General features: G+C 43.9%; 1 protein-coding gene and 1 long non-coding RNA gene across 2 annotated transcripts; one reads left to right on the plus strand and one right to left on the minus strand.

The window, feature by feature from the left end:
* Nucleotides 1–207: 207 nt before the first annotated feature.
* On the plus strand, nucleotides 208–11,865 carry LOC311112273 (secretin receptor-like; the record flags this gene model as incomplete). The annotated part of the gene is made up of 13 exons (XM_084155326.1): nucleotides 208–273; nucleotides 2,408–2,507; nucleotides 3,286–3,381; nucleotides 5,396–5,493; nucleotides 5,664–5,773; nucleotides 5,982–6,114; nucleotides 8,058–8,211; nucleotides 8,355–8,415; nucleotides 8,519–8,588; nucleotides 10,972–11,063; nucleotides 11,310–11,448; nucleotides 11,523–11,564; nucleotides 11,713–11,865. The coding sequence occupies 13 exons, from the start codon at nucleotides 208–210 to the stop codon at nucleotides 11,863–11,865; spliced, it is 1,314 nt and encodes a 437-aa protein (XP_084011452.1).
* A 99-nt stretch (nucleotides 11,866–11,964) lies between these two features.
* On the minus strand, nucleotides 11,965–20,715 carry LOC311112274. The gene is made up of 5 exons (XR_014610854.1): nucleotides 20,640–20,715; nucleotides 19,952–20,069; nucleotides 13,417–13,445; nucleotides 13,058–13,093; nucleotides 11,965–12,956 (listed from the first exon to the last, which is right to left on the minus strand). It is a non-coding gene; the product is annotated as an uncharacterized lncRNA (long non-coding RNA).
* Nucleotides 20,716–20,728: the final 13 nt, after the last annotated feature.

Here is a 20,728-nt window from a genome sequence, read left to right on the forward strand (position 1 = left end):
CTGTACTGTCTTTGGTACTAGTCTATTATAAAGTTGGGCAGGTGTAATAACTGCTCAAACAAAACACATGCAGTTGGTTTGGACAAAGCCAGTGGATGCTGTTTGATGACTTGCTGGTTTGAATTGGACGATTATTTCAGACTTTTAGTACCGAAAGTCAGTTTGCAGTTTATTAAAGTCTATAATTTGGTTACAGTTTTCTGGTATATGATGCTTGTGACTGACAAAATGCACATTGGAATTATTGGAATCCTACTGGGCATGTACTTGAAGGTAAGAATGAACGCGCGTGTTTGAAACAGCTGGGCATGTTTGGCAAAGGTACATACATATACACTGAGTGTACGAAACATTAGGAACACCTTCATAATACTGAGTTTGTACCCCCTTTTGCCCTTAGAACAGCCTCAATTCGTCGGGGCATGGACTACAAGGTGTCGAAAGCGTTCCACAGGGATGCTGGCCCATGTTGACTCCAATGCTTCCCACAGTTGTGTCAAGTTAGCAGGATGTTTGGTGGACCATTCTTGATACACACTGGAAACTGTTGAGCGTGGAAAACCCCAGCAGTGTTGCAGTTCTTGACACACTCAAACTTGTGCACCTGGCACCTACTACTACCATACCCCGTTCAAAGGCACTTACATTTTTTGTCTTGCCCATTCACATTTAAATTGACGCATACACAATCCATGTCTCAAGGCTTCAAAATCCATATTTAACCTGTCTCCTCCTCTTCATCTATACTGATTTTAAGTGGATTAAACAGGTGACATCAATAACGGATCATAGCTTTCACCTGGATTCACCTGGTCAGTCTACTATGTCATGGAAAAATAATCTAGGTTGAAGGTTATGCCTTTAGATTTTGAGAAACTTTGCAACTAATGAATACTGTTTTAATGTTTTGTACACTCAGTGCCTTCAGAAATTATTCACACCCCTTGACCTTTTCCAAATGTTGTTGTTACAAAGAGGGTTAAAAATTGGTCAATGATCTACACAAAATACTTTCATGTCAAAGTGGGGGGGAAATGCTAACACATATTAGGAAGGTGTTCCTAATGTTTGGTATACTCAGTGTATATTAGAATCACCTTTGGCAGAGACTTTTCTACAGAGACTACAGCTGTGAGTCTTTTCTGGGTAAGTCTCTCTAAGACCTTTCCACAGCATGATTGTGCAACATTTGCCCATTATTCATTTCAAAATTCTTCAAGCTCTGTCAAATTGGTTGTTGATCATTGCAAGACAACCATTTTCAGATCTTGCCATAGATTTTAAAGCAGTTTTAAATCAAAACTGTAACTCGGCAACTCAGGAACACTCCAGTGTAGATGTGGTCTTATGTTTTGTCCTGCTGAAAGGTGAATTAATCTCCCAGTGTCTGGTGGAAAGCAGACTGAAGCAGGTTTTTTTCTAGGATTTTGCCTGTGCCCATTCCAATGATTACAAGCATACCCATAACATGATGCAGCCACCACTATGCTTGAACATATGGAGAGTGCTACTCAGTAATGTGTTGTATTGAATTTCCCCCAAACATAACACTGTGTATTCAGGACAAAAAGTACATTGTTTTGTCAATGTTTTTGCTGTATTACTTTAGTGCCTTGTTGCAAACAGGATGCATGTTTTGGAATATTTTTGTTCTGTACAGGCTTCCTTATTTTCTCTGTCAATTAAGTTAGTATTGTGGAGTAACTACAATGTTGATCCATCCTTAGTTTTCTCTTATCACAGCCATTAAACTCTTAACTGTTTTAAAGTCATCGTTGGCCTCATGGCGAAATCCCTGAGTGGTTTCCTTCCTCTCCAGCAACTGAGTTAGGAAGGACACCGCTATCTTTTTAGTCACTAGGTGTATTGATACACCATCCAAAGTGTAGTTAATAACTTCACCATGCTCAAAGGGATATTCAATGTCTGCTTTAATTTTTTTTTACCCATCTACCAATAGGTGCCCTTCTTTATGAGGCATTGGAAAACCTCTGTGGTCTTTGTGGTTGAATATGTGTGTAAAGTTGACTGCTCGACTGAGGGACCTTACAGATAATTGTATGTGTGGGGTACAGAGATGAGGTAGACATAAAATAAAATAAAACTATTATGTGACTTGTTAACATATGTTTACTCCTGAACTTATTTAGGCTTGCAATAACAAAGGGGTTGAATACTTATTGACTAAAGACATTTAAGCTTTTCATTTTTTATTTATTTGTAAACATTTCAAAAAACATAATTCCACTTAATTCCAGTGACAAAAAACTCAATTGAATCCATTTTAAATTCAGTCTGTTACAACAAAATGTGGAAAAAGTCAAGGGGTGTGAATACCTTCTGAAGGCACTGTAGGCTATGGGGAGATGACACATGCACACATTATTTTTCTTTTTAACTATGAAAGGTTCAAGCAGACTGTGAGCCGTACATCATTCTTATTCGAGAGGAGGAGAGGTGCCTTCATGAGTTGCGGCTGCATAATGTGTCCAAAACTCCCCAACCAGGTGAGATGAGACTGTTTCTATATTTTTACCTTAGAAATTCATACCCAGCATGGTTTGTCATGTATTCCTAAGCTAAACAAATATAGGTTAACATGTTCCTTCTCTATTCCATAATAGTCAATGATCTTAGACATTTTCTGTTCGTTTTTTAAAGTTTTCTCTGAATGGCATTATATGATATACATACAACATAAGAGGAAAATCATTTCCAGTCCCACAGGTATCAAAATCTGAAACTGCACATCAGCACATCACTGGGAACCAGGCCAGTTTGACAGTGGACTAGGTTTCCCTCTAGTGGCAGTATAGAGTAGGTTACAGCTCAACATACTGTATTATTGTTGTAGTTAGTTACCCCTTTTGAGTTCAAACATTACTGTCATGTTGGTGAGAGCAGTTCATCAGGTTATCAGAGCTGTTTGTCTTGCTCCTCTTGTTATTACTGTACTTGTTATTACTGTACTATGGGCGGCAGGTAGCCGAAGAGCGTTTGGCCAGTAACCGAAAGGTCGTTGGTTCGAATCCCCGAGCCAACTAGGTGAAAAATCTGTCAATGTGCCCTTGAGCAAGGCATTTAACCTCAATTGCTCCTGTAAGTCACTCTGGATAAGAGCATCTGCTAAATGACTAAAATGTAAATTATTCACACCGATCAAACAAGGACTGTCATTGTACTGTTTGCCATATAATGCATGACAATAAACCACCAAACACATGTATACCCCCCCCCCCCCCCCAAAAAAAAGATAATGGTAACTGATTTTTTTTTCTTATACAGACTGCAAGGGTATGTGGGACCACTTGAATTGCTGGTCTCCTGCTTTTGTAGGGGAAACTGCATCACATAACTGTCCCAATTTCTTCAAATCAGAAGGTGAGAGACCCCCACCCCACCCCTGGCTGTTACGATGTGTGTGTTAGACCCCCACCCCACCCCTGGCTGTTATGTGTTAGACCCCCACCCCACCCCTGGCTGTTATGATGTGTTAGACCCCCACCCCACCCCTGGCTGTTATGTGTTAGACCCCCACCCCACCCCTGGCTGTTATGATGTGTTAGACCCCCACCCCACCCCTGGCTGTTACAATGCGTTAGACCCCCACCCCACCCCTGGCTGTTATGATGTGTTAGACCCCCACCCCAGCCCTGGCTGTTATGTGTTAGACCCCCACTCCACCCCTGGCTGTTATGTGTTAGACCCCCACCCCACCCCTGGCTGTTATGTGTTAGACCCCCACCCCACCCCTGGCTGTTATGATGTGTTAGACCCCCACCCCACCCCTGGCTGTTACAATGCGTTAGACCCCCACCCCACCCCTGGCTGTTATGTGTTAGACCCCCACCCCACCCCTGGCTGTTATGTGTTAGACCCCCACCCCACCCCTGGCTGTTATGTGTTAGACCCCCCCCCCCCCACCCCTGGCTGTTATGTGTTAGACCCCCACCCCACCCCTGGCTGTTATGTGTTAGACCCCCACCCCACCCCTGGCTGTTATGATGTGTTAGACCCCCACCCCACCCCTGGCTGTTATGTGTTAGACCCCCACCCCACCCCTGGCTGTTATGTGTTAGACCCCCACCCCTGGCTGTTATGATGTCTTAGACCCCCACCCCACCCCACCCCACCCCTGGCTGTTATGATGTCTTAGACCCCCACCCCACCCCTGGCTGTTATGTGTTAGACCCCCACCCCACCCCTGGCTGTTATGATGTGTTAGACCCCCACCGCACCCCTGGCTGTTATGTGTTAGACCCCCACCCCACCCCTGGCTATTATGATGTCTTAGACCCCCACCCCACCCCTGGCTGTTATGTGTTAGACCCCCACCCCACCCCTGGCTGTTATGATGTGTTAGACCCCCACCCCACCCCTGGCTGTTATGATGTGTTAGACCCCCACCCCACCCCTGGCTGTTATGTGTTAGACCCCCACCCCACCCCTGGCTGTTATGTGTTAGACCCCCACCCCACCCCTGGCTGTTATGATGTGTTAGACCCCCACCGCACCCCTGGCTGTTATGTGTTAGACCCCCACCCCACCCCTGGCTGTTATGATGTGTTAGACCCCCACCCCACCCCTGGCTGTTATGTGTTAGACCCCCACCCCACCCCTGGCTGTTATGTGTTAGACCCCCACCCCACCCCTGGCTGTTATGATGTCTTAGACCCCCACCCCACCCCTGGCTGTTATGTGTTAGACCCCCACCCCACCCCTGGCTGTTATGATGTGTTAGACCCCCACCGCACCCCTGGCTGTTATGTGTTAGACCCCCACCCCACCCCTGGCTGTTATGATGTCTTAGACCCCCACCCCACCCCTGGCTGTTATGTGTTAGACCCCCACCCCACCCCTGGCTGTTATGATGTGTTAGACCCCCACCGCACCCCTGGCTGTTATGTGTTAGACCCCCACCCCACCCCTGGCTGTTATGATGTCTTAGACTCCCACCCCACCCCTGGCTATTATGTATGTGTTAGTTAATGATCCACTACTAAGATAATTTGTTTCCATTCAATACAAAAATGTTTGTTTTTCTACCATAAACTGTTGATTGATGCTCATATATGTGATAGACTAAAAGGACAGAGGAGTGGTAAAGAGTTCATAAAAGGTCTGCTTGTGGAAACAGCGGCATCATGAAGTGATTTATGACAACCTTACATAACACAAATGAAGCCTGCAAAAACTACTGCCTGCACTAAAATACCAGAGAGATTGAACCTGCGTACTATGTAGGTCTGTGTGTCTTAGAAAATATTTGGTCTGTTCCACCGTTGCTCTGCATGGTCAAGTTTTTTTACTCTGATGCCGACTATTTTGATGGCCATAATTCGTTTATTTGAACAGAACAGTAAGTAAGTATTGATGAGACTGTATGATTTTCCAGGTAAAGTGTACCGGAACTGCACAGACACGGGCTGGACGGACCCATTCCCTCCTTACGAGCATGCATGTTTCAACGAAACCTTACACTTACTTGGAGAGGTGGGTACATGTGTAATCTTAGTATATGCTACATCAATGGTTTTGTCTTTGATTCAGGACAAATACATAAAAATAAGGGAAAGCCATAGAAGTGTTGAGCAGTGATTTAAAAATGCATGGACAATTTTCATAAAAATATATTCTTACACCAGGCCACTTTTTCCTCCCAGTCACATGACTCCCACATGTACTTCCCCTACGTGAAGACCATGTACACTGCAGGCTACGCTCTCTCTCTAATCTCTCTCACCATCGCCATCACCATCCTCTGTCTCTTTAGGTGAGAAACAGAGAATCAAGTCTAAGAATTATTATGATAAAAATATATGATAATCCATTTGGATACCCAATAAACCAGACTGTAACCAACATGCTTATCTTAATATTGTGTCTCAGTGGAGGATTAAACATATTACAACATGGGTGTCAAAAGCATGTTGGTCAAGGAGGACATTTACAGCTGCTTTGACACTTTTCCTGTTGTCTAGGAAACTGCACTGCACCAGAAACTACATCCACATCCAACTCTTTGTCTCCTTCATCCTGCGTGCTTCCTTCATCTTCATCAAAGACTCTGTGCTCTTCACCGATGAAGACTTCTACCATTGTGACGACTACCCAGTACGTATCTACTGTACTTTGTAGTGACTGTCAATGCATGTGTAAATGGATGAACACATTGATAGAGAGAAATGTGTAATTTAGTGTGTGAAAGCAGAATAACTCACTTTTCTAACTCTTCAAAAAATTCCTGGTTTTGATAGTTATTAATCTTTCAACATGATATGAACATACTAAAATACCCCTCCTACACTATACAGTGCATTCGGAAAGTATTCGGACCCCTTGACTTTTCCACATTTTGTTACGTTACAGCCTTATTCTAAAATGGATTACATTGTTTTTTTCCCTCATCAATCTACACACAATACCCCATAATGACAAAGCAAAAACAGGTTTTTAGAAATGTTTGCAAATTTATGAAACATAAAAAACTGAAATATCACATTTACATAAGTATTCAGACCCTTTACTCAATAGTTTGTTGAAGCACCTTTGGCAGCGATTACAGCCTCAAGTCTTCTTGGGTATGACGCTACAAGCGTGGCACACCTGTATTTGGGAATTTCTCCCATTCTTCTCTGCAGATCCTCTCAAGCTCTGTCAGGTTGGATGGGGAGCATTGCTGCACACCTATTTTCAAGTCTCTCCAGAGATGTTCGATGGGGTTCAAGTCCAGGCTCTGGCTGGGCCACTCAAGGACATTCAGAGACTTGTCCCGAAGCCACTCCTGCGTTGTCTTGGCTGTGTGCTTAGGGTCGTTGTCCTGTTGGAAGGTGAACCTTCGCCTAAGTCTAAGGTCCTGAGCGCACTGGAGCAGGTTTTCATCAAGGATCTCTCTGTACTTTGCTCTGTTAATCTTTCCCTCAATCCTGACTAGTCTCCCAGTCCCTGCCGTTGAAAAACATCCCCACAGCATGATGCTGCCACCACCATGCTTCACCGTAGGGATGGTGCCAGGTTTCATCAGACCAGAGAATCTTGTTTCTCATGGTCTGAGAGTCCTTTAGCCAAACTCCAAGCGGGCTGTCATGTGCCTTTTACTGAGGAGTGGCTTCCGTCTGGCCACTTTACTATAAAGGCCTGATTGGTGGAGTGCTGCAGAGATGGTTGTCCTTCTGGAAGGTTCTCCCATCTCCACAGAGGAACTCTGAAGCTCTGTCAGAGTGACCATCGGGTTCTTGGTCAACTCCCTGACCAAGGCCCTTCTCCCCCGATTGCTAAGTTTGGCCGGGCAGCCAGCTCTAGGAAGAGTCTTGGTGGTTCCAAACTTCTTCCATTTAAGAATGATGGAGCCCACTGTGTTCTTGGGGACCTTCAATGCTGCAGACATTGCTGTACCCTTCCCCAGATCTGCGCCTCAACACAATCCTGTCTCGGAGCTCTACGGACAATTCCTTCGACCTCATGGCTTGGTTTTTCCTCTGACATGCACTGTCAACTGTGGTACCTTATATAGACAGGTGTGTGCCTTTCCAAATCATGTCCAATCAATTGAATTTACCACTGGTGGACTCCAATCAAGTTGTAGAAACATCTCAAGGATGAACAATGGAAACAGGATGCACCTGAGCTCAATTTCGAGTCTCATAGCAAAGGGTCTGAATACTTATGTAAATAAGGTGTTTTTAGTTTTCGCTTTGTCATTATGGGGTATTGTGTGTAGATTGATGAGTAAATATAACTTGACTGGCCTGCACAGATCCCTGACCTCAACCCCATCGAACACCTTTGGGATAAATTGGACCGCCGACTGCGATTCAGGCCTAATCGCCCAACATCAGTGCCCGACCTCACTTATACTCGTGGCTGAATGGAAGCAAGTCCCCGTGGCAATGTTCCAACATCTAGTGGAAAGCCTTCCCAGAAGTGGAGGCTGTTATAGCAGCAAAGGGGGGACAAACTCCATATGAATGCCCATGATTTTGGAATGAGACGTTTGACAAGCAGGTGTCCACATACTTTTGGTCATGTAGTGTATCTTTTCTCATCATATCCTGTAGGTGGTGTGTAAGTTAGTGGTGATGTTCTCCAACTACTGCATCATGGCTAACTACAGCTGGCTGCTGGTGGAGGGACACTACCTCCACACCCTGGTCAGCGTCTCCTTCTTCTCCAAGAAGAAACCCCTGTGGTGGTACATCATCCAGGGCTGGGGTACGGACACCTGTCCCCTCTACATTACAACAACACTACACATGCCATGTCATTGATGTCATCTAGCAATGTCATGTCATAGTGAACTGTTCACTGAAAAGAGGGATTGAATTTAACTAAACAGTTTTTGTTTTTCTACATAGGTTTGCCAATGATTGTCATTGTATCCTGGGGCTTGGCAAAATACTTCTATGAGGATGAAGGGTAAGATACAGATGAATGGGATGTCATAGACCATTTTAAACAGATGACAATTGCATCATCATCATAGTTCACATACATTAATAGGTTTCTCTTTCTCCTCAAGCTGCTGGGAGACAAGGGTACATGACTGGGTTTGGTGGATTCTCAGAGTACCAGTCCTACTCTTCATAGTTGTAAGTGCATCAATCTCTGTTGATAACTAATGATTAGGCCTATGCATTGTTCAAGATTCTTCAAGACAGAATACCAGGGCACATTCTCAGAGCATGCGCAGACCAGCTGGCAAGTGTCTTCACGGACATGTTCAATCTCTCCTTGTACCAGATTGTAATCCTAACATGTTTCAAGCTGACCACCATTGTACCTGTTCCCAAGAACTCCAAGGTAAACTGCCTAAATGACTATCGCCCTGTAGCACTCGCATCTTTAATTATTAAGTGCTTTGGAAGGCTGGTCAAGTCACACATCAACACCATTATCCCAGACACCCTGGAACCACTCCCAATTCACATACTGCCCCAACAGATCCACAGATGATGCTATCTCAATTGCATTTCACACCGCCCTCTCCCACCTGGACAAGAGGGGAAATCACTATGTGAGATTGCTGTTCATAGACTACAGCGCAGCATTCAACACCATATTCCCCTCCAAGCTCCTCACCAAGCTCGGGACCCTGGGACTGAACCTCTGTAACTGGATCCTGGACTTCCTGACGGGCCGGCCCCAGATGGTGAGGGTAGGCAACAACACCTCCGCCACGCTGACCATCAACACGGGGGCCCCTCAGGGGTGTGTGCCTAGTCCCCTCCTGTACTCCCTGTTCACCCACGACTCCAGCACCATCAAGTTTGCTGACGACAACGGTGGTAGGCCTGATCACTGATGGTGATGAGACAGCCTACAGGGAGGAGGTCAGAGACTTGGCAGTGTGGTGGCAGGACATCAGCCTCTCCTCAACATCAGTAAGACCAAGGAGCTGAGTGTGGACTACAGGAGAAAGAGGGGAGAGCATGTCCCGATCCACATCGATGGGGCTGTAGTGGAGCAGGTCGAAAGCTTCAAGTTCCTTGGCGTCCACATCACTAAGGACTTAACATGGTGTACACACACCCGCACAGTCGTGAAGAGGGCACGAAAGTGTCTCTTCCCCTCAGGGCCGAAAAGATTTGGCATGGGCCCTTGGATCGTCAAAAAGTTACACAGCTGCATCGAGAGCATTTTGATTGGGTGCATCACCGCTTGGTATGGAAAATGCACCGCCCTCGACCGCAAAGCGCTACAGAGGGTGGTGCGGACGGCTCAGTACATCACTGGGACCGAGCTCCCTGCCATCCAGGACCTCTATATCAGGCAATGTCAGAGGAAGGCCTGAAAATGTGTCAAAGACACCCACCCAAGTTCACTGTTCACTCTGCTACCGTCCGGCAAATGGTACCGGAGCATCAGCTCTCGGCCCAACAGGTTCCGAGACAGCTTCTACCCCCAAGCCGTAAGACTGCTAATAGCCATAAATAGTTAATTAAATGGTTACCCGGACTATCTGCATTGACCCTATCTTGCACTGACTAGCCCTCTCTATACATTTTATATATATATATATATATATATATATATATATATATATATATATATATATATATATATATATATATACATACACACATACATACACACACACACACTGAGTGTACAAAACATTACGAACACCTTCCTAATATTGAGTTGCACCCCCTTTTGCCATCAGAATAGCCTCAATTCATCAGGGCATGGACTACAAGGTGTCGAAAGCGTTCCACAGGGATGCTGGCCCACGTTGACTTCAATGCTTCCCACAGTTGTGTCAAGTTGGCTGGATGTCCTTTGGGTGGTGGAGCATTCTTGATACACACAGGAAACTGTTGAGCGTGAAAAACCCAGCAGCGTTGCATTTCTTGAAACATTCAAACCGGTGTACCTGGCACCTACTACCATTCCCTATTCAAAAGCACTTACATCTTTTGTCTTTCCCATTCACCCTCTGAATGGCACACACACACAATCCATGTCTCAAGGATTAAACATCCTTCTTTAACCTGTCTCCTCCCCTTCATCTACACTGATTGGAGTAGATTTAACAGGTGACATCAATAAGGGACCATAGCTTTCACCTGGTCAGTCTGTCATGGAAAGAGCAGGTGTTCTTAATGTTTTGTATACAAAAAAAGAAACACACACATGCTGCTGCTGCTACTCTGTGCTTTATTTTACTTATATTTGTATCTATCCTGATGCCTAGTCCCTTTACCCTGACTTCATGTACTTATCTACCTCAAATAGTGTACCCCATACCCATGCACATTGATCTGGTACTCCCTGTATACAGCTTCATTCTTGTATATATGTTTTTACTGCATTGTTGTAAAGGGCTCGTAAGCAAGCGTTTCACTGTCAGTTAACACCCTTTGTATTCTGTGTATGTGACAAAAACAATTTGATGTTTGTTTTTTATATAACTGAGAATGTAAATATTTGTTTTACTCCCTACGGTAATCATTTGTTGCCATTTCATTGCAGATTCATTTTATATTTTTTCTGAGTATCATACGAATTCTGGTGGGGAAACTGCGGATGCCAGACATGCATGGAACTGAATTCAGCCAATACAAGTGAGTTGTCAAAATCACCAGAATATACTATTACCAAAGCATTTCAAGGATGTTTATTCTGTAGGGTATAAAAAAAACTTAAAACAGTGTTACAGTACCTGTGCTAACTTTCTGTAAGCGTTGCCCAGTCAAACCTGAAAGACCAGCACAACGGCAAACTAATGGAATCTCTCCAAACATGTGTACAGTATTGATTTATGTATTTTGTGTATTGTAAAATTGCATATTTTCCTTGTATCTTTTCAGGAGACTTACCAAATCTACTTTTCTTTTGGTGACCCTCTTTGGTTTGTACTACATCCTCTTTGCCTTCTTACCCATCAAAGTCAGTGGTTTAACTTACAAAATATGGACCTTTGTTGAGCTGGCTCTTCCATCAACACAGGTAATTTTGATTTTTACTTTTTTACTTTGCAGGAATACTATTTGATGTCTAAATTCCCCTTTCTTCCTTTCCAGGGCTTTGGAGTTGCTGTTCTTTACTGTTTTCTAAATGGGGAGGTAGGTTTTTTGTCCATTTCTCAAAACGATGATGTAAAATGAAGTTGAAATAAGTGGTATAAATGTGCTATTGCTAATATTAGGCAGCTAGCCCTGATTAACTAGTGCTCGATGATACACTTTCTCCATCCCCTCCCCCCACACACAGGTACAGTACGAGGTACAGAGGAGATGGCGAAGGTGGAGGCTGAAGCAGCATCTACACGGGGCACCAAGACACCATGGCTCCATGAGCCAAAGCGGCTCTCCCCTTACCCAGGTCTCCTTGCTTCCCTGTTCCGGACCGGCCAGCCTGGCATGACCTTTGACGACCCCCCCCCCCCCCCCCAATCACTGGAGATCTCTTAGACATGCCAGATAAAAACACTCATACAGAGGGACTCTCTCAAGACATTAAGGGTACTTAAGTTACATAACTTTATTTAACTTGAGGAATGGTCCACAGAATCACTTGGCCACTCTTGAAGACTTGGACATTGCATGGGAAACAGCACTGTTATTTTGTGTCATTCCCTCAAGCTCAAGCAACATTTCTACGACTATGGACCAGGCCTGAAGATCTAGGACATTTGGGGTTCAGTGGAAATCCTAAGAAACAGGAAGATATTCAAAAACAAGAAGTAGGCCTCAGCTCTTCATCATCAACATGTGAAAGATAAATCCTGGAAAGGGGTCTGGTTATGGCCAGCCTCTTGTCCAGAGAATGTATCGACATGATTGAAAATTCTCACTTTTTATTATACTTCAAAGACAGATCTTTTAAGAAACATAATTTACTGTTCTTTTGCATCAATGTACTGTATTTTCTCACAATTTGACATTTTCTGAAATAAATACCCAGATCAAAAGGCTGCACTTTTTCAAGAGGATAACAAATTGCTGGTGAGTTGTCTAACAAACGGTCATCTTGGTTGTCTCAACACTTCACCCATGTAAAATGTCAGATTTGGTCCCCTTTCTTCTTGCTCATGGTAATTTATTATAAACTGGATGGTTCAAGCCCTGAATGCGGATTTGGCTGACAGCCGTGGTATATCAGACCTTATACCACGGGTATGACAAAACATTTATTTTTACTGTTCTAATGACATTGGTAACCAGTTTATAATAGCAATAAGGCACCTCTGGGATTTGTGGTAGATGGTCAATATACCATGGCTAAGGGCTGTTCTTAGGCACGCACGACGCAAAGCAGAGTGCCTTGATACAGCCCTTAACCGTGGTATATTGGCCATATACCACACCCCCTCGTGCCTTATTGCTTTATTATAAAATGGTTCTTAGAAAAATATGTGCACTAATGTCCTAAAGATAACCTCTACATTGGATACTTTGCTTTCATTTCTTCCACAAAGGCAATATATTCTTTTATGGCATCTTCTTTGGACTTTCCTATTGGATTGAAAATAGAAACAGGACACATTGAAGATTTGTGTTACATTCAAAACAGAGAGAGTGGAAAGGCAGAATAATACATTGTCCAAAATACTTACCTTCCTGTGCTTTCCAACCATCCCATTTAGATTTTCCTTACATTTTACATTACATTTTAGTCATTTAGCAGACGCTCTTATCCAGAGCGACTTACAGTTAGTGAATACATTTTTATTTTTTTATACTGGCCCCCCGTGGGAATCAAACCCACAACCCTGGCGTTGCAAACGCCATGCTCTATCAACTGAGCTACATCCCTACCGGCCATTCCCTCCCCTACCCTGGACGACGCTGGGCCAATTGTGCGCCGCCCATGAGTCTCCCGGTCGCGGCCGGCTGCGACAGAGCCTGGATTCGAACCAGGATCTCTAGTGGCACAGTTAGCACTGCGATGCAGTGCCTTAGACCACTGCGCCACTCCTTGGAAGTCAAATATTCCCGGACGCTCTGTGGACACAACACATACATTTTCAAAGTTACTCTTACATCAACAAAAATATTACTTTAACTGGCAGGTATTGACAAAGTCTGAATACACTTGCCCATCGGGTAAGTCAGGATTATTTTTTGGTTACCCGAAGATTATGATCGCTTTCCCGATAATGTAAAAATAAACTACACTGAACCAAAATATAAAACGCAACATGCAACAATTTTACAGTTCATATAAATAAATACATTAGGCCCTAATCTATGGATCTCACATGACTGGGAATACAGATTTGCCTCATGCAGCCCGACATCTTCGCATTGAGTTGATCAGGCTGTTGATTGTGGCCTGTGGAATGTTGTCTCACTCCTCTTCGATGGCTGTGTGAAGTTGCTGGATATTGGCGGGAACTGGAACACGCTGTCGGAAACATCAATCCAGAGCATCCCAAACATGTTCAATGGTTGACATGTCTAGGTATGCAGGCCATCGAAGAACTGGGACATTTTCAGCTTCCAGGAATGGTGTACAGATCCTTGCGACATCGGGCCGTGCATTATCATACTGAAACATGAGGTGATGGTGACGGATGAATGGCACAACAATGGGCCTCAGGGTATCGTCACTGTATCTCTGTGCATTCAAATTGACATCAATAAAATGCAACTGTGTACGTTGTCCATAACTTCTGCCTGCACTACCATAACCCCACAGCCACCATGGGGCACTCTATTCACAACGTTAAGATCAGCAAATCGCTCACCCACATGACATCATACACGCTGTCTGCCATCTGCCCAGTACAGTTGAAACCAGAACTCATCCATGAAGAGCATACTTCTCCAGTGTGCCAGTGGCCATCGAAGGTGAGCATTTGCCCACTGAAGTCCATTATAACGTCGAACTGCAGTCAGGTCAAGATCCTGTTGAGGACAATGAGCACACAGATGACATTCCCTGAGATGGTTTCTGACAGTTTGTGCAGAAATTCTTCAGTTGTGCATACCCACAGTTTCATCAGCTGTCCGGGTGGCTTGTCTCAGACCATGCTGCAGGTGAAGATGCCAGATGTGGAGGTCCTGGGCTGGCATGGTTACACGTGGTCTGCGGTTGTGAGGCCAGTTGGACGTACTGCCAAATTCTCTAAAACGTTCAGTTCTGGCAACAGCTCTGGTGGACATTCCTGCAGTCAGCATGCAAATTGCACACACCCTCAACTTGAGGGACATTTTAGAGTGGCCTTTTATTGTCCCCAGCACAAGGTGAACCTAGGTAATGATCATGCTGTTTATTCAGCTTATTGATATGCCACACCTGTCAGGTGGATATATTATCTTGGCAAAGGAGAAATGCTCACCAACAGGGATGTAAACAAATGTGTACACACAATGAGAGAAATAAGCTTTTTGTGCATATGGAACATTTCTGGGATATTTTTCAGCTTTTGAAACATGGGACCAACACTTTACATGTTGCATTTATATTTTTTTGTTCAGTATATTTTACACGCAATAGTGCCATATATTGCCTGCCTTTCACATACACAGGGGAGGAATCTGAAAAAGAAGAACTGGAATTCTTTGTATTTTGGTTGTTCTCAGAGCAGGCTCAACTTGCCCGACTGCCAAACATCGTCTGTCTTTCACAAAGATCAGTTTTAGGCTAGGCCTACTGGAAGTATTCACTTTTTAAATCACCTGCCCAACGGGGCAACATCAGAGCATGTTCAGGTCACCGGCCTAAATGTCCGTCCCTGAATGGTTTACTTACAGACAAAAAGGCAGCTAAACAATTGATAAGTCAAGACATTTAACTCTTGAGAAATGGATATAGAGACAAAATTATAAGCCTTGGTCTCACGAGTGGCGCAGTGGTCTAAGGCGCATTGCCTTTAAAATTGTAACTACAGACCCGGGTTCGATCCCAGGCTGTGTCACAACTGGCCGTGATCGGGAGTCCCATTTGGCGGCGCACTATTGGCTCAACGTCGTCCGGGTTAGGTGAGGGTTTGGCCGGTGAGGCTTTACTTGGCTCATCGCGCTCTAGCGACTCCTTGTGGCACACCGGACGCCTGCAGGCTGACCTCGGAAGTCAGTTGAACAGTGTTTCCTACGACACATTGGTGCGGCTGGCTTCCGGGTTAAGCAGGTGGGTGTAAGAAGCGCGGTTTGGCGGGTCATGTTTCAAAGGACGCATGACTGGACCTTCGCCTCCCGAGCCCGTTGGGGAGTTGCAGCGATGAGAAGATCGAAAAAGGGGGTAAAATACAACAAAAAAATAACAAATAATTATATATACAGTTGAAGTCGGAAGCTTACATACATCTTAGCCAAATACATTTAAACTCAGTTTTTCACAATTCCTGACATTTAATCCTAGTAAAAATTCCCCGTCTTATTTTAAGAATGTGAAATGTCAAAATAATAGTAGAGAGTATGATTTATTTCAGCTTTTATTTCTTTCATCACATTCCTAGTGGGTCAGAAGTTTTACATACTAATTGAGTGTATTTGGTAGCATTGCCTTTAAATTGTTTAACTTGGGTCAAACATTTCGGGTAGCCTTCCACAAGCTTCCCACAATAAGTTGGGTGAATTTTGGCCCATTCCTCCTGACAGAGCTGGTGTAACTGAGTCAGGTTTGTAGGCCTCCTTACTCGCACACGCTTTTTCAGTTCTGCCCACAAATGTTCTATAGGATTGAGGTCAGGGCTTTGTGATGGCCACTCCAATACCTTGACTTTGTTGTCCTTAAGCCATTTTGCCACAACTTTGGAAGTATGCTTGGGGTCATTGTCCATTTGGAAGACCCATTTGCAACCAAGCTTTAACTTCCTGACTGATGTCTTGAGATGTTGCTTCAATATATCCACATAATGTTCCTTCCTCATGATGCCATCTATTTTGTGAAGTGCACGAGTCCCTCCTGCAGCAAAGCACCCCCACAGCATGATGCTGCCACCCCCGTGCTTCACGGTTGGGATGGTGTTCTTCGGCTTGCAAGCGTTCCCCTTTTTCCTCAAAACATAACGATGGTCATTATGTCCAAACAGTTCTATTTTTGTTTCATCAGACCAGAGGACATTTCTACAAAAAGTACGATCTTTATCCCCATGTGCAGTTGCAAACCGTAGTCTGGCTTTTTTATGGTGGTTTTGGAGCAGTGGCTTCTTCCTTGCTGAGCAGCCTTTCAGGTTATGTCGATATAGGACTAGTTTCACTGTGGATATAGATAATTTTGTACCCGTTTCCTCCAGCATCTTCACAAGGTCTGTTGCTGTTGTTCTGGGATTGATTTGCACTTTTCGCACCAAAGTACCTTAATCTCTTGGAGACAGAACGCGTCTCCTTCCTGAGCGGTATGACGGCTGCGTGGTCCCATGGTGTTTATACTGCGTACTATTGTTTGTACAGATGAACGTGGTACCTTCAGGCATTTGGAAATTGCTCCCAAGGATGAACCAGACTTGTGGAGGTCTACTATTTTTTTTCCTGAGGTCTTGGCTGATTTCTTTTGATTTTCCCATGATGTCAAGCAAAGAGGCACTGAGTTTGAAGGTAGGCCTTGAAATACATCCACAGGTACACCTCCAATTGACTCAAATGATGTCAATTATCCTATCAGAAGCTTCTAAAGCCAAGACATCATTTTCTGGAATTTTCCAAGCTGTTTAAAAGGCACAGTGAACTTAGTGTATGTAAACTTCTGACCCACTGGAATTGTGATACAGTAAATTATAAGTGAAATAATCTGTCTGTAAACTATTGTTGGAAAAATGACTTGTGTCATGCACAAAGTAGATGTCCTAACCGACTTGCCAAAACTATATTCTGTTAACAAGAAATGTGTGGAGTGGTGGAAAAACAAGTTAACGACTCCAACCTAAGTGTATGTAAACTTCCGACTTCAACTGTTATATACACATATATATATATATATATATGCCTTGTAATAAGACACTATAGGCTGATACCTGTTTATAAGTAGGACCAGGGGTTTTGGGGCACTGAGACACTACTTTTATTGGTATTACCTGCATCATCCACTAGCGCTGCAGCAGGTAGGAAATGTTCTGGAATTGACACAAGCTGTCTCCAATCAATCCATATCCAGTTGTGCGTGTGTGTTTGGCAGGGGGATTGCCTAAGCCAGGGGATGAGTAGCTCTGCTAATCTTAAATCGCACAAAATCTAATATTTGGCAAGGAATACCATTTGTAGATCAGTGATTCTAAACCTCACTTTACTCAAACTGATCCTCTCCAACGGAGTCCAAAGTTGTAGCTAAAAAAGGGTAAATTAGGGGCAGTTTAAGGGGAGAGTCAATGAAACCAACCATGGATGTACTGTATGTTGTAGAAAACTTGGGGGGTAGCCCCAACCGGGACTTGAACCTGTGTCCAGTGACTGTCAAGCCAACACATGAACCGTTACGCCAAGAGGTCCGAACCTCTTGGTGTACAGTCGTGGTCAAAAGTTTAGAATGACACAAATATTAATTTTCACAAAGTCTGCTGCCTCAGTTTTTATAATGCCAATTTGCATATACTCCAGAATGTTATGAAGAGTGATCAGATGAATTGCAATTAATTGCAAATAATTAATTAATTGCCATGAAAATGAACTTAATCCCCCAATAAAAAATTTCCACTGCATTTCAGCCCTGCCACAAGAGGACCAGCTGACATCATGTCAGTTATTCTCTTGTTAACACAGGTGAGAGTGTTGACGAGGACAAGGCTGGAGATCACTCTGTCATGCTGATTGAGTTAGAATAACAGACTGGAAGCTTTAAAAGGAGGTTGGTGCTTGAAATCATTGTTCTTCCTCTGTTAACCATGGTTACCTGCAAGGAAACACGTGCCATCATCATTGCTTTGCACAAAAAGGGCTTCACAGGCAAGGACATTGCTACTAGTAAGATTGCACCTAAATCAACCATTTATCAGATCATCAATGAAGGCTTCAGGGCACCCAAGAAAGTCCAGCAAGCGCCAGGACCGTCTCCTAAAGTTGATTTAGCTGCGGGATCGGGGCACCACCAGTGCAGAACTTGCTCAGGAATGGCAGCAGGCAGGTGTGAGTGCATCTTCACGCACAGTGAGGCGAAGACTTTTGGAGGATGGCCTGGTGTCAAGAAGGGCAGAGAGGAGGCCACTTCTCTCCAGGAAAAACATTAGGGACAGACTGATATTCTGCAAAAGGTACAGGGATTGGACTGCTGAGGACTGGGGTAAAGTCGTTTTCTCTGATGAATCCCCTTTCCGATTGTTTGGGGCATCCGGAAAAAAGCTTGTCCGGAGAAGACAAGGTGAGCGCTACCATCAGTCCTGTGTCATGCCAACAGTAAAGCATCCTGAGACCATTCATGTGTGGGGTTGCTTCTCAGCCAAGGGAGTGGGTTCACTCACAATTTTGCCTAAAAACATGAATAAAGAATGGTACCAACACATCCTCCGAGAGCAACTTCTCCCAACCATCCAAGAACAGTTTGGTGACGACCAATGCCTTTTCAAGCATGATGGAGCACCTTGCCATAAGGCAAAAGTTATAACTAAGTGGCTCGGGGAACAAAACATCAACATTTTGGGTCCATGGCCAGGAAACTCCCCAGACCTTAATCCCATTGAGAACTTGTGGTCGATCCTCAAGAGGCGGGTGGACAAACAATAACCCACAAATTCTGACAAACTCCAAGCATTGATTATGCAAGAATGGGCTGCCATCAGTCAGGATGTGGCCCATAAGTTAATTGACAGCATGCCAGGGCGGATTGCAGAGGTCTTGAAAAAGAAGGGTCAACACTGCAAATATTGACTCTCTGCATAAACGTAATGTAATTGTCAATAAAAGCCTTTGACACTTATGGAATGCTTGTAATTATACCATAGTAACATCTGACAAATATCTAAAAACACTGAAGCTGCAAACTTTGTGAAGACCAATACTTTGTGTCATTCTCAAAACTTGACCACGACTGTACGGTTAAGGTGTTGGTTTAACAGTCGCAGGACCCGTGTTCGAGTCCTATTCGGGGCTACTCACCGAATTCACTAAAATATACTTTCATGGTTGGTTTCATTGACTCTCCACATTAACTGCCCTTAATTGACAATTTTTTTTGCTACAACTTCCGAGTCCGTTAGAGGATCAGTTTGAGAAAAGTGAGGTGTACAAATAGTATTCCCTGCCAAATAATAGGCTTTGTGCGATTAAGATTCACAGAGCTATGCCTCCCTTGCTTTAAGCGATACCCCCGCCAACCAGACATGGATTGATTGAGTGGAGACAGCTTGCGTCAATTACAGAACATTTCCTACCTGCAGCAGCACTAGCTGACAATGCTGGAAATACCGGTAAAAGCACAGTGCCTCAAAGTGCCCCAAAACTCCTGGCCATACTTAAGACGTTGTATGTCATTATCTTGATACTTGAAGTGGTACCAGAAAGATTAGACAATAATCAGGGATTTGGCTTTAAGAATGAGGTGCAGCCTGTAGGACAGGTTGAACAGAATGACTCACCCGTGTTGACGTTGCCAATTGTCGCCTGCTTGTACAAACCATATACCACTGCTAGTTCAGCGTAGCTAGGTTGTACGGTCAGCCTCCTCACCTCATCCGCAGCCTTTTCAAATTCAGCCTCGAGAAGAGAAAAAAAAGTTTTGTATTGCGCTCCTTGTGGGGACCAAAGAATCGATTCCCATCCAAAATCCTATTTTCCTTAACCCTAAATCTAACCCTTAACCTAACATTAACCCTAACCGTAACCCTAAACCTAAAATAGTATTTAGTCCCCACTTGTCAAAATGTTATTGTTTTACTATCCTTGTGAGGACTTCTGGTACCACAAGGTCAGTTAAACAAAACCAGACACATAATTTCCCCTATATACTGAGAATAATATGTAAATCAGCGGATGATGAAAATACTTCCACACCACATTGTGGCAAAATATTTGTATCCGACTTAAAAATAAGTTGAATACCTTAACACCCCAAAAATTCTCCCTATGACAAAATCAGTCCTATATGCCACACACATCAGTTAAAATGCATGTGTCTACACGAAGCTATTTGCAGTAGCGTCATAATAGATTCGCTGCAAAAAAAAACTGTTTTAAAAAGAAATGCATGACACCTAGAAGGTATCTAACATTTTAAACAGATGATTGTTAGTTACTGCACATAAAAACAACGAGGTTTCTGTTTACCATAGACATGTTGTTCCCCAGAAAAAGACCCAGCTACTCCTTACATGTGGGAATGCTCACTTCCGTGATTTCATATGGGAGTTGTTTTA

This window comes from Coregonus lavaretus (assembly GCF_964263955.1).
Source record: "Coregonus lavaretus genome assembly, chromosome: 38".
NCBI lineage: Eukaryota > Metazoa > Chordata > Actinopteri > Salmoniformes > Salmonidae > Coregonus > Coregonus lavaretus.